The sequence below is a fragment of the Monodelphis domestica genome, chromosome 4, assembly GCF_027887165.1.
Source record: "Monodelphis domestica isolate mMonDom1 chromosome 4, mMonDom1.pri, whole genome shotgun sequence".
Classification (NCBI taxonomy): Eukaryota; Metazoa; Chordata; class Mammalia; order Didelphimorphia; family Didelphidae; genus Monodelphis; species Monodelphis domestica.
In genome coordinates, this window is record NC_077230.1 from 6,285,552 (window position 1) to 6,300,400 (window position 14,849).

At 35.5% G+C, this 14,849-nt stretch overlaps 1 protein-coding gene across 3 annotated transcripts in view; it reads left to right on the forward strand.

Moving 5' to 3' along the window:
* LTN1 (listerin E3 ubiquitin protein ligase 1) overlaps positions 1-14,849 on the forward strand; it is a 117,991-nt gene that overhangs the window by 24,178 nt on the left and 78,964 nt on the right. For all 3 annotated transcript variants that reach the window (XM_007493136.3, XM_056825978.1, XM_007493137.3), the window contains 3 exons: positions 9,186-9,238; positions 13,180-13,360; positions 14,638-14,811. In XM_007493136.3, the coding sequence (XP_007493198.1) occupies positions 9,186-9,238; positions 13,180-13,360; positions 14,638-14,811 (408 nt within the window). The remainder of the gene's footprint in view (positions 1-9,185; positions 9,239-13,179; positions 13,361-14,637; positions 14,812-14,849) is intronic.

Below are 14,849 nucleotides of genomic sequence, written 5' to 3' on the forward strand. Positions count from 1 at the left end.
TATTGAGGTCTGTTGGGTGGCAAATTTGGATAGCATGAACTTCAGGGGGAGAGGTTGCGTAGATAGTTGAAGGAAAGACCTTAAAGTGGCACTGGAGAGCAAGGAGTATTTTTACCCCACTCCCCATGAACATTGAGTCTGTGTGGGATAGGAGAATGCAGTCAGTAGTGTAGAAAGAAGGAAGCTCTGTTAGCAGGAAGAGGGTATACGTGTCAGCAAGGGCTAGAGGTGGAATGAGAAAGAAAAGGGCAAGCATATTTGGAGTGGGACATCATGGGACAGGCTGAGGGGGTTAGACCTGACGGAGTACTGAGTCAAAAATCTGAAAACATCCTATGTCAGCTACTGGGGTTTCAGTATCACTAGGCTAGGAGGAGTATAAGTGAATGTGAGAGTGAGCCTACCATTGAGCACTATGTTCAGGTATATTATCTGTGGTTGGAGAGAGGTTCATTGAAAGAAACGTGAGATTAAACTTTTGGAAGTTATCCCTTTGACTTTCAGCCTCTACCTAAATGGTGATACTGAAAATGTTCTGTCATAAAAGGTCTGTTTTTTTCTTTCAGGGTTACACTCAGCTTTTCAGGGAAAGTTATTCTTGGTTATAAGTCAATATCTTATGCCCTTTGAAATGTTATATTCTAAATATTTTTCTTATTTATAATACAAACTGTCAGGTCTTACAGGTTCCTTGAACTCATCTTTGGCTGTTTGCAGGATTTTTTTATTTGACTTGCACAATTCTGGATTTTGGCTGACAATCCAGAAACTTCTTTCTTTAGGCTTTCTTTGAGGTGATTGTTGGTGTTTTTTGTTTTATTTTATTTTTTAGTTAAATTTATTGATTGATTGATTTAGAATGTTTTTCTATGCTTACATTATTCATGTTCTCTCCTTCCTCCCTCCCAGAGCTGACAAGTAGTTCCACTGGGTTAACCTGTTTACATATTATTCATATTTGTGATCTTTTAAAACCAAAATCCCCAATCATATACCCATAGAACCAAGTGATGAAGTCATATGTTTTTCTTCTACATTTCTACTTACACAGTTCTTTCTTTGGATGTGGATAGCTTCTTTCTCACAAGTCCCTCAGGATTGTCCTGGGTCATTGTGTTGCTACTAGTAGCTAAGTTGATTACATTTGATCATTCCACAATGTTTGTTTCTGTGTACAATGTTCTCTTGGTTCTGCTCATTTAACTCTGCATCAATTCATGGAGATTCTTCCAGTTCACATGGAATTCCTCCACTTTATTATTCCTTTGAGCACAATAGTATTCCATCACCAACATGTACCACAATTTGTTCAGCCATTCCCCAATCAATGGACACCCCCTCATTTTCCAATTTTTTGCCACAACAGAAAGTACAGCTATAAAGATTTTTGTACAAATATTTTTTTAATATCTCTTTGGAGCAGAAACCCAGTAGGGGTATTGCTGGATCAAAGGACATGCATTCTTTTAAAGTCCTTTGGGCATAATTCCAAATTGCCTTCCAGAATGGTTTCAGTTCACAACTCCACCAGCAATGTATTAGTGTCTCAATTTTACCACATCCCCTCCAACATTTATTATTTTCCTTTACTGTCATTTTGGCCAATCTGCTAGGTGTGGGGTGGTACCTTAGTAGAGTTGTTTTGATTTGCATTTCTATAATCGGGGATTTAGTATACTTTTTCATGTGATTATTGATAGTTTTGATTTCTTTATCAGAAAACTGCCTATTCATGTCCCTTGACCATTTGTCAAATGAGGAATAGCTTGATGTTTTGTAAATTTGACTTAGTTCCTTATATATTTGGGAAATTAGCCCTTTGTCAGAGATTTTTGTTATAAAATTTTTTCCCAGTAATTTTGGTTGCATTGGTTTGCTTTATACAGAACCTTTTTAATTATATTAAATTAAATCATTATTTATTAATCATATGTGATTATATGATATATGTGATATGTAACATAATATAATAATCAAAAGTACTCATTTTACATTTTGTAATGTTCTCTATCTCTTGTTTGGTCTTACATTCCTTCCTTTCCCCTAGATCTGACAGGTATACTATTCTATGTTCTCCAAATTTATTTAGGATTTCATTCTTAATATTTATCCATTTTGAATCCTATACTGTTTTCCAATTTTCCCAGCAGTTTTTGTCAAATATTGAGTTCTTGTCCCAAATGCTGGAATCTTTGGGTTTATCAAATGCTATCTTGCTGAGGTCATTTATCCCTATTCTATTCCATTGATCCACTCTTCAGTCTTTTAGCCAGTACCCTATTATTTTGATGATCACTGCTTTATAGTACAGTTTAAGATTTGGTACTGTCAGACCATTGTCTTTCACTTTTTTTCATTACTTCCCTTGATATTCTTGTTTTTTTGTTCTTCTAGATAAACTTTGTTATACATTTTTATGATTCTATAAAAATTTTTTTTGTACTTTGATAGGTCCATACTTATTACTGAATAAGGACATTAGTTTAGGAAGGATTGTCATTTTTATTATATTAGCTTGTCCTACCCACGAACAATTAATGTTTTTCCAATTATTTAGATCTAGTTTTAATTGTATGAAAATGTTTTATTGTTGTGTTCATATAATTCCTGTGTGCAAATAGATTCCCAAATATTTTATAAATGTCTAGAGTGATTTTTAAATGGAGTTTCTCTTTCTAAATCTTGCTGTTGAGTTTGGTTGAAAATATATAGAAATGTTGATGATTTGTGTGGGTTTATTTTGTACCCTGCAATTTTGCTAAAGTTGTTAATTATTTCTACTAGCTTTTTAGTTGATTTTCTAGGATGCTTTAAGTATACCATCATATCCTACACAGAGTGATAGTTTAGTTTCCTCATTGCCGATTTTAATCCCTTCAATTTCATTTTCTTCTCTAATTGATACTGCTAGTATTTCTAGTGCAATATGAAATAATAGAGGTGATAATGGGCATCCCTGCTTCACCCCTGATCTTATTGGGAAGGCTTCTAACTTGACCCCATTGCAGATGATACTGTATACCATAGATTTTGATATTTTGCCTCCTCTTTGTCATTCTCGTCAGTGAAATCAATAATTCTTTCTTTGATTTGTTCTTTGACCCATCAGTTTTTTTATTTTAATAAAAAATCCTTACCTTCCATCTTGGAATCAATACAGTATATTGGTTCCAAGGCAGAAGGGTGGTAAGGGCAAGACAATGGGGATTAAGTGACTTGCCCAGGGTCACACAGCTAGGAAGTGTCTAAGGCCAGATTTGAACCTAGGACCTCCTGTCTCTAGGCCTGACTCTCAATCCACTGAGCCACCCAGCTGCTCCTGACCCATCAGTTTTGAAGAGTTAGATTATATAAATTCTAATTGATTTTAAATTTGCCTCTCCATGAGCCCTTATTAATTATTTTTATTATATTATGATCTGAGAAAGTTGTATTTGTTATTTCTGCTTTTTTGCATTTGTTTGCTATGATTTTATACCCTAGTACATGGTCAACCTTTGTGTATGTACTGTGTGCTGCAGAAAAGGAGGTACATCCCTATTTCTCCCTATTCAGTTTTCCCTAGACATCTGTTAGCTCTTAATTTTTCTAGCATTTCATTCACTTCCCTTCTTTCTTATTTGTTTTTTTGGGTTTGATTTGTTTAGTTCTTGTAGGGTTATTTGTTTTTCTGATGCTGAATTATTTAATCTGTTTCTCTTGTTAAACTGAGTTACTTTATGTTTTTGTAAATATTCATTTCCTGTAAAAGTAGTTTTGTGAGCATAGCTGGGCATTTCTGATTAATTTTAAATTTCTTCTTCAATTGTTGTGACTTTCCTTTTTTTTATTTTTACAATTTGATTACCTGTCTTAAAATTCAAATTAGTTCCTTATTTTTCCCAGAAAAAAGCTTCTAGTTTTACCAATAATTTCTCCTTTGATTTTTCAGAATTTCTATTTTTTTATTGGATTTTTTTCAGGTTTGTTTTGTTGTAATTTTAAAATTGTATACCTGGTTCTTTGGTTTGTTCTTTTTCTCTTTTGTTAATGAAGTTTCTAGAAATATAAATTCTTCCCTTAGGACTGCTTTTAGCAATAAGTTTTGGCACGTTATCTCATTGGTTATTTTTCTTAATGAATTTTTGTTCTTCAATTATTACTCTTTTTTTAAAAATGTAGTTTTTAATGTAATGTGTCTAAATGTAATTCTTTACCCCAAGTTACATACAAAAGCAATTTCCAACTTTTAAAAAATTTTCATTTCTTTTAAATCTTTACCTTCTATCTTGGAATCCATACTGTATATTGGTTTCAGGGCAGAAGAGTGGGTAAGGGATAGGCAGTGGGGGTTAAGTAACTTGCCCAGGGTCACACAGCTAGGAATGTTTCCAACATTTAAAAAAGAATTTTGTTTTGAATTCTTCATCTCTCTCCCCATGATGTGCAGTCCTCCTATAAATTTTACATGTAAAACATTCTTTTATTAGTAGTATTACCCCTTTTGTGGAAGGAAACTTGAACAAAAAAAAATTAAGAGGAATGAAAAAGTTTGCTTTAGTCTGGGATCAGACTCCCATCAGTTCTTTTCTTTGGAAGCAGATGACATTTTTTATTCATGACTTCTTTGGGATTGTTTTGAATCTTTGTATTGCTGAGAATAGATAAAACTATCCAGAATTGTTCCTTGTACAGTATTCCCACCACTGTGTACAATGTTTGTTCTGGTTCTGCTTATTTAACTGCTTTAATTTGTGTAAGTCTTTACAGGTTTTTCTAAGCTCCTTTTGCTTGTCATTTTTTATAGCACAATGGAATTCCGTTATAATCATATACTATAAATTATTTAGCCATTCCCCAGGTGATGAATATCCCTTTACTATCCAGTTTTTTTCCTCAAAAAAAAAGCTGCTTTGAATATTTTTATATTACATATATATATATCCTTTCCCCTTTTGTTTTTCTTTTTCTTTGGTATATACAACAAAGAGTATGTACTGTTTTATAGCCCTTTGGGCATAGGTCCAAATTGCTCTCCAGAATGGTTAAATCAATTCACAACTGCCTCAACAGTTTCAGTTTTCCCATCTCCCCTTCTGATTTTGTCATTATCCTTTTCTGTCATAACAGCCAGTCTGATAGATGTGGAGTGGTAACTCAGAATTGTTTTAATTTGCATTTCTCTAATTAATAGTGGTTTAGAGCATTTTTTGCATGTCTCTGGAGAGCTTTAATTACTTTGTCTGAGAACTGCCTGTTTATATCCTTTGCCCATTTATCAATTGGAAAATAACTTGTATTTTTATACATTTGACTCATTTCTCTATGTATTTGTGAAATGAGGTCTTTATTAGAGAGACTTTTGCATCATTATGGTTACTGTGTATTACTCTTCCTGTTTAGTTTCTGACCTACATCTCTCCTAATTTGCCCTCTTTTCTGTTTGCCTCACCCCACTTAGCTTCTCCTCCTACTTTCCTGTAGGGTAAGCTAGATTTCTATACTCAATTGATTGTCTATATTCTTCCCTCATTGAAGCAATTCTGATGACAGTAAGGTTCATATACTCTTCTCCCCACATGCTGCATCATCCTCTCCGCTGTAAAAGCTCTTTCATGCTTCTTTTATGTGCAGTAATTTACTCCATTCCATTTTCTCTCCACTTTCTGCCAGTGCATTCCTTTTTCTCATGCCTTAATTTTAAAAAATATCATCCTATCATTTTCAACTCGTCCTTGCCCTCTGTCTAAACATACTTCTTCTAACCGCTTTAATAATGATAAAGTTCTTAGGAGTTATGACATAGGTACATAAGTAGGTAAGCAATTTACCCTTATTAGATATCTTTTCATTTCTCCTTCCTATTTACTTTTCTTATGCTTCTCTTTAGCCTTGTATTTTGAGAGTCAGATTTTCCTTCAGCTCTGTTCTTTTCATCACGATTGTTTGAAAGTCCTCTATTTCATTGCATACTCATTTTTCCCTCTGAATGATTATGCTCAGTTTTGCTGGGTAAGTAATCCTTGACTGAAGTCCTAGCTTCTTTGCCCTCTAGAATATCATATTCTAGGTCCTCCAATCCTTTAACATAGAAGCTGCTAAATCTTGTATGGCTCCATGAAATTTAAATCATTTCTTTTTGACTGCTTGCAATATTTTCTCCTTGACCTGGGAGTTCTGAAATTTGGACATAATATTCCTGGAAGTTATCCTTTCGGGATCTCTTTGAGGAGGTAATTGGTGGATTCTTTCAATTTCTATTTTACCCTCTGTTTCTAGAATATTAGGGCAGTTTTCTTTGATAGTTTCTTTTTTTAAGCCCTTACCTTCTGTCTTGGAGTCAATACTATGTATTGGCTCCAAGGCAAAATGGTGGTAAAGGCTAGGCAATGGGGGTCAAGTGACTTGCCCAGGGTCACACAGCTGGGAGGTGTCTGAGGCCAGATTTGAACCTAGGATCTCCCATCTCTAGGCCTAGCTTTCAATCCACTGAGCTACTCAGCTGCCCACTTCCTTGATAGTTTCTTGAAAATTATTTGGTCTGGTACAATTTTTGTTTTTGTTGGACTAGGTGGGGAAAACTAATCTGCCAGCCTCTGGTTAGGCAGTCATTTTACCTGGAAGTCTCTGTGATATTCATTTCTGGATATACTCTCACTCCCCCTTCTCAGCAAGCCTTTCCTTAACAAAGATAAAGAAAACTCTCTAAGATAATTTTGCAAAACTAGCTAACCTATTGATGGATATATATATATATATATATATATATATATATATATATATATATATATATATATATATTATGTGCAATATTTAACATCCATAGGCCATAACCTTTTCAGAGAACAGAGGATTTTTTTTTCTAGAGCCAGATACAGGAATCTTAATCATGTAGTTTCCTTTGATTGTTTTTCATTTACATTGTTGTTACACGGTGTATATTGTTTTACTGATTCTGTTTAATTCACTTTGTTAGTCTTCCCATGTTTCTCTGATTTAGTTGTATGCGCCTTGTCTTTTGGTACAATAATTTCCATTCATGCATCCCAATATTTTTAGCTATTGCACAATTGGACAGGTCTTATTTTGTTTTACTCAAAATGTTGCTGTGACTATTTTGACTTATAAAGAACCTTTTTTTCATAGGTCAACTTTTTGCCCGATCGATTCAGCACTATTGTCAGCATCAATTATGATATCTGGCAGCATTTATAGAGGTTAAAAAGACAACATATAAGAAATAAATGCAATGATATTCTTTACATGCTATTGTTATTTGGGGAGATTTTTGTCCCCATATTGAATGGCTCTGTAATGCTTGAGTTCTCATACCCTTTTAGATTATGACGTCTACTAATTATAGGTCATATTTTCATTTCTCCTATTATCTGCCATGGTATACCTTCCATAAATTAGGTTCTTAATTAAAATCTCTTTATGTTGAATTTATACCTTCTTAGTATGCTTTTCTAGTTCCTATTTTCTATTTTTCACACTTTTAGCTAGGTCCTTGAATAATATATAGGAATTACATCTTATTTTAATCTTTATATCTTCTATTTTTAAAATTTCATTTATTTATTTTATTTAGGCTATTTTTCCATGGTTATATGATTTGTAGTCTTTCCTTCCCCTCTTCCCATAGCCATTGAGAAATTCCATTCGGTTTTACATGTATCACTGATCAAAACCTATTTCCATATTATTAGTATTTGCACTAGGGTGATCGCTTAGAGTCTACATCCCCAATCATATCCCCATTGAACCATGTGATCAAGCAAATATTTTTCTTCTGGGCTTCTACTCCCACAGTTCTTCCTCTGAATATGGATAGTGTTCTTTCTCAAAACTCCCTCAGAATTGTCCTGGACTGCATTGCTGCTAGTATAGAAGTCCATGACCTTCGATTGTGCCATAGTGTATCCGTCTCTGTGTACAATGTTCTCCTGGTTCTGCTCCTCTCGCTCTGCATCACTTCCTGGAGGTTGTTCCAGTCCCCATGGAATTCCTCCACTTTATTATTCCTTTGAGCACAATAGTATTCCATCACGAACAGGTACCACAATGTGTTCAGCCATTCCCCAATCGAAGGGCAGCCCCTCATTTTCCAGTTTTTTGCCACCACAAAGAACGCAGCTATGAATATTCTTGTACAAGTCTTTTTCCTTATGATCTCTTTGGGGTACAAACCCAGCAGTGCTATGGCTGGATCAAAGGGCAGACAGTTATTTAAAGCCCTTTGGGCATAGTATATCTCCTATTTTTTGTCACTGCTCTACAATAAAGTTCTTACTAATCATTTTTGATAATGAATTTAAGTTGTTAGCATGGTATGGTTTTTGGTCTCCTTCACTTTCTGCTATTACTTATTGCTACTGTGTCAGTCGGCCTTCCTTAGCTCTCCCTCATAACTGTCTCCTTTCTTATTTGAAGCTTTGGAATCCTCTCAGCTGAGAACACAATAAAACTTGTTAGATTTGAGTTAAATTCCACAGAGTACCCATTATGTGGGTAAAGTACATAATCCTTTCTTTATGACCATGATAACATATTTGGTCTGTTCAGACATTTTTTTTTTTACTTTCTGGAGTTTTAGCTATTTTGCAAATAGTTGAGATGATTGACTAAGTGGTATCTGTGTTAATGTGTATTATGTGTTGTATAGAACACCAGAAGAAAGAGGAGAAACTCAGATTAGGGTTTTGGGGTTTTTTTGACACCTTGTAGTTACTCTGGAAATAATTTTGGTAAGAACAAAGTTAAAAATCTTTTTTTAGCTCTTACCCCTCTTCTGCCTTGAAACCAATACATAGTATTGATTCCAAGATGGAAAGTAAAGGTTTAAAAAAATGAGGGGGGGGGGACAGCTGGGTGGCTCAGTGGATGGAGAGCCAAGCCTAGAGATGGGAGGTCCTGGGTTCAAATGTGGCCTCAGATACTCTCTAGCCGGGTGACCCTGGGCAAGTTACTTAACCCCCATTGCCTAGCCTTTACCACTCTTCTGCCTTGGAGCCAATACACAGTATTGATTCCAAGATGGAAGGTGAGGGTTTAAAAAAAAAAAGAATGTTAGGGGAATAATGGGAATAGCTGTAGCTTCCACATATCCATGCTATTTTTGCCCGTCATAGACTGTGTAATTAATTAAATCTCTTATTAGGTGATCATGGTGTGATCATGGTGTGTGTTTTTTTAACCTTATGTAGGTGCTACAGGATCATCTTCTAAAAGAAACACCAGATACACTTAGTGACCCACAGTAAGTTATACTATTTTCTATTTATCATATTAAAGATCTACTTTTATTGCTGTGAGCCCACTTAGATTTAATCAATTGTTTGCTTCATTAAGTGATAATTTAAGTGAAAGATGGCTTCTGAATATAGATTTCATTGACTCAATTTGCTATACCAAATCAAAGAAAAAAAAATTATTTTCATCCAGGTATATTTTCTCCATTAATGGAAAACAAAGTGAAATAGCCTCCTTTGATTTCTGTTTTGACTTTTAAAATATTTTTTATTGTTCTTTTTTCCTTGTTTTGCATTATATTATTCAGACAATTATCATTTGTAATCCAGATAATTGGGAACCTCCAGAGAAAGGAAGTCTAATTTCAATAATCATTGAACCCTATTTCAAGGAATGTGCAAAATCACCCATTATAATTTCACTTTTGTGGTTTGAACTTGAAAATAACATTTGAATTTGTTCCACCATATTTCTTCCTTGGCCAAATATAGTAGCACCCCTCTCTTACCTGGCAGGACTTGTAGAGGATGATTAGAATCATAAATAACCGTATGAACTTATAGAAAGTTATATTTAAATTTTATATCTAACGTAGCGTAAGGTAGATCAAGCTCCTAGAGATTTTATCTGAGAGATAGTTTATCCCTGGATTCACAGTGATTTCAGTGTCAATGAGCAACTTTCATAATTTTCCAATTTCTAGAATACTTTTTATTTAGCAATGAATTATCTGTATCCAAAGTGGTGCTAAGAGAAGGAAATAAGTGTTGCATATTACTAAGAGTAGAAATGGTATATAGTAATTTTAAAACAGCCATGGTCATATATGTGACACATATGTGACATATATGTATAATATGTATATGTAACATACAATGGAAACTTAAATCTATCCAATTAAGTGTTTGCTATGTGCAAGACATTGTGCTAAGGAGGGGACAAAAAGACAAAATGATAAATGGCTCCTGTCCTCAAGACACTTATATTCTACTGGGGAATGTACTTTTTGAATGGCTATTGAAGTGAGCAAAAAGGAGAGAGTACTTTAACATAGACATATCTGGAAAGACTTCTCATCAGAGAGAGGATTTCTATTTATACTTGAAGTAAGCTAGGAATGCTAAAGTGGGCTAGAAGAGGGAATGCAGTGACAAGCATGTTGTTCACATGTGCTGTTACATGGAAGTGGGAGATGGAATTCTGTCAGCAGGTAAGCTATTTTGGCTGGACCTTGATTGCATGAAAGGGGAATAATGTACGGAAAGATAGGCTGGAGACAGGGCTTTAATGGTAAAGTGAAGATTTTAAATTTTATCCTAGAGGCAATAGGAAGCCATTGAAGAAGATTGGGCAGAGAAGTGTCCTATAGGAAGATTTATTTTGGTAACTCTTTGGAGGGTGATTCGAAGAAGATACTTCCAGCTGGAAGTCTAGGTTTTGTAGGCTTTTGAAATGGTCTTTGTGAGCAGCTGGAAAAGTAAGGTTTGAGGTCAACCGAGAGATAGGGGCAAAATAGGTATATCTAAACAGATGATAATTAAATCCATAGGAGATCATTGCAGAAATGTTTTAGGCATGTTAAGTTTTTTGTTTTTGTTTTACAGTTTTTGAACTTATTTAGTCAATTTAGAACATTATTTCTTGGTTACAAGAATCACATCATTTCCCTCCTTCCCCTCCCCCACCCTTTCTGCGGACGATGCGCAATTTCATTGGGTATTACATGTGTCCTTGATGTTGTTGGTGTTTGCACTAGGATGATCGTTTAGAGTCTCCATCCCCAGCCTTATCCCCAGTCATATCCCCTCGACCCATGTGATCAAGCAGGTGTTTTTCTTCTGTGTTTCTGCTCCCACAGTTCTTCCTCTGAATGTGGACGGTGTTCTTTCTTGTAGAGCCCTCCGGGTTGCTCAGGATCACTGCATTTAGGCATGTTAAGTTTGAGACACTTACAGAATATCAGTTGTAGATGGCAAGGATGCATTTGCTAATGTAAGACTGGAACTTGGGACAGTTGGAACTAGGGCTAGATATCTATGTCTGAGGGTCATCTTTAGAGATGATATTTGAACCTGTGGCTATCTTCCCTGGATTTAATATTATCTCTATATTCACATTTCTCAGATTTTCCTCTCTTTCCCCAGTCTCTCTGTTGATGTTTAATCTTGCATCTCTGCCTTTCAGGCATTTCAGATTGGATGTTCAAGAGACATCTGTAAACTCAGACTTCCTCGTACAGGGCATCACAAACCTCTCAGTCTCTCAGGCTTGAAGTGTGGGAGTCATTCTCATACCTCTCATTCGCCCTATGGCCAAGGTCTATTGGTTTCACCTTTGCACCATCCCTTTACTCACTTCCTTCTCTGATATTGCCACCACTCTGGAGTGGGCCCATACTGCCTCATATTTGTACCACTGTAACGGTTTTGTTGTGAGTCTCCCTTCTTCAAGTCTCATCTCATCCAGTCCATCCTCCATTCAGCCTCTAAAGTGATTTTCTTAAATTGCATGTCTGATGAAGTTATCTTCCACACAGTACATTCCAGCATTTCCCTGTCACCTCTTGAATCAAATGCAGATTTCTCTGCTTGGCATTCAAAGAGCTTCATAGTTTACACCCCCATCTCTCCAGTAGCGTGCCTTGCCATATAGTCTTTGATCTGGCCTTCTTGCTGTTCCATGAACAGTTCTGAACATATTCTGTGGCTGGTTCCTGTGCTGGAATATTCTCCCTCCTTGTCTCTTCCTGTTGGCTTTTGTGCCTTCTTTTAAGTCCCAAATAAAATCTTGTCTTCTACGAGAGCTTTTCCCAACTCCTCTTAATTCTAACTTCTCTCCTCCAGTTAATTACTTCCTACATAGCTTGTTGATATAGTTTTGTTTTTTGTTTCCCCCATTAGATTGTGAGCTCCTTGAGGACAAGTACCATCTTTTGCTTCTTTGTTTATACCTAGTATTTAGCATAATTTGTCACACATCATTAGTCGAGGGAATTGAGATATTAGAACAGCATGTGCTTGTACATACTGAATGAACCACACTGCCATCTTGTGGTGACTCCATTTTGTGACTTAATTATGGAACTAGCTCAGGTCCCTCATCAGTTCATTGGGATTGGTACATTTCTTGTTCTGATTTCAGAGAATTGTATCTGTTCTCTCTCTCACTCCCAATTTGTGAAGTCCATTACCCAACTTTCTGCCCTGGTTAATTGTTTGGATCTTATTTAATTAATTGTTTTTAATGAGTCTGTCTCCTCCAGTATTTGAGGTCTGGTGTTAAAGCTGAGGAATGCAACTGGTCCCAGTTTTTTTTGACAGTGAGAATATATGTTTAATATATCAATATACTCAGAAACTTAGACCTTTGTTTCCTCAGTCATTTTATCTTTCATCTGTCATGGTAGGCACTTAATAAATATTTATTGATTGATTATTTTCACTAAGAAAGAAAAGAAGAGAGTTCCAAGAAAGTCTTGGAGGTCAGCCACAGTTACAGTGTAGGACTTCAATGATCCACCATGTTGACCAGCCTAGTCGTGATGGTTTGAATCTTCCAGGCCAGCTAAAATTTCTGATAATAAACTTTCATTTATTCAGCAAATCTTTAACAACACTCATGTGGTGTAAGGCATTATTGTAAAAATTGCATTGTTTTATGTATATGCTTATATTTACCTTTTCTCTCTCCCCTAGGATGCAAGGTCCTTATGGACAAGGACTATCTCACTTTTGTCTCACTTTCCCCTTAGCATAATGCCTGGCACATAGTAAATAGGTACTTTATATATGCTTGTTGACTAATTAATTTATTTGGTAATTGCAATAATAATTTTATAGTGAGCATTTGTATCTTAGTTATAAATATAATTGTTGCTTTTATTATTTGTGTTTTGTGCATATTTAATATGTATTCCATTATCCCTACCCCTACCTCTTTCAAATTAAGAACTGTTCCAGAAGAAGAAAGAGAAGCCAAATATTTTAGAATTTTAACTTCTTCCCTGTTGGCTTTAAAGAAATTGCTTTGCATGATGCCTGCTAGTGAGATGGACTCTGTAGAGGAGAAACTTAAACCTCTTCTAGCACACAGCAAATTTTGGAAGTATGGAAAGCATCATTCACCCCAGGTATTTTTGTTCTTTTTACATTTTAATGCCTATCTTTTATCTTTCCTTTTTATGTAATACCTTAAGTAAATACTTGTTAACATTTCTCTGATCAATTTCGATGGCTTATTTGAACTAAGATTTGTAATTTTTTGGTCATTAATACTTTTGGTTAAAAATGTATTTGGAATTTATACACCTAATGTTTGTACAGATTAACATGTCTGTTCATAAGGACCCAGAGCCATTTATATTGTCCTGTATTGTCATGGAAATTCAGAATTATTGAAATTCTGGTTAATACATTTGAAAATTGATGTTTACCATGCACATTAGCTGCTATTTGTTTTTGTAACTATAACAAACAAACCATATCCATATATCTCATATGCATATATATTATTTTACTCATTCATTATTTATTTTCTTGGAGTATTTTGATTTGTTTTTATTTGGTCAATTTCAAACATTATTCCTTGGTTACAAAAAATCATATTCTCCTTCCACCCCGCACCCCCCTTTCCCATAGCTGACACACAATTCCATTGAGTTTTACATGTGACCTTGATCAGAATCTATTTCCATGTTGTTGGTGTTTGCATTAGGATGTTCATTTAGTCTCCATCCCCAACCATATCCCTTCAATCCATGTATTCAAGCAGTTGTTTTTCTTCTGTGTTTCTACTCCTGCAGTTCTTTCTCTGGATGTGGATAATGTTCTTTCTTGTAAATCCCTCTGAATTGTCCTGGATCACTGTATTGCTGCTAGTAGAGAAGTTCATTACATTCAATTGTGCTACAATGTATCCATCTCTGTGTACAATGTTCTCCTGGTTCTGCTCCTTTCGCTCTGCATCACTTCCTGGAGGTTGTTCCAGTTCACATGGAATCCCTCTAGTTCATTATTCCTTTGAGCTCAATAGTATTCCATCACCAACATGTACCACAATGTGTTCAGCCATTCCCCAATTGAAGGTCATCCCCTCATTTTCCAATTTTTGTATTATCTCTTTGGGGAACAAACCCAGCAGTGCTATGGCTGGATCAAAGGGCAGACAGTCTTTTACTACCCTTTGGGCATAGTTCCAAATTGCCTGCCAGAATGGCTGGATCCATTCAGAACTCCACCAGCAATGCATTAATGACCAACTTTGCCTACACCCCCTCTAGCAGGCATTACTTTTCGTTGCTGTCATTCATATGCACATTTATATGTGTGTAACAGAAATGAAAAAACTAGACCTTAGTTTTCACACAGCTTTTTTTTTTAAATTCTATTTCTTCATTGTCTCTTTTAGGTCCGTTCAGCTTTTTTTGAGTTAGTTTCTGCCCTTTGCCAGTATATTCCTAAGTCTATGAAAGCTGAATCATCCAGAGTTTCTCCTGCAGTTCTTGCCAACATTGATGAAATTGATCCAGTGGTTTGTCCATCTCTTTGGGAAGCTGTGCTTTATATCCTTACGACTATTGAGGTATGTAAGAGAACTTCAGAATTATTTTGTCCCTTGTT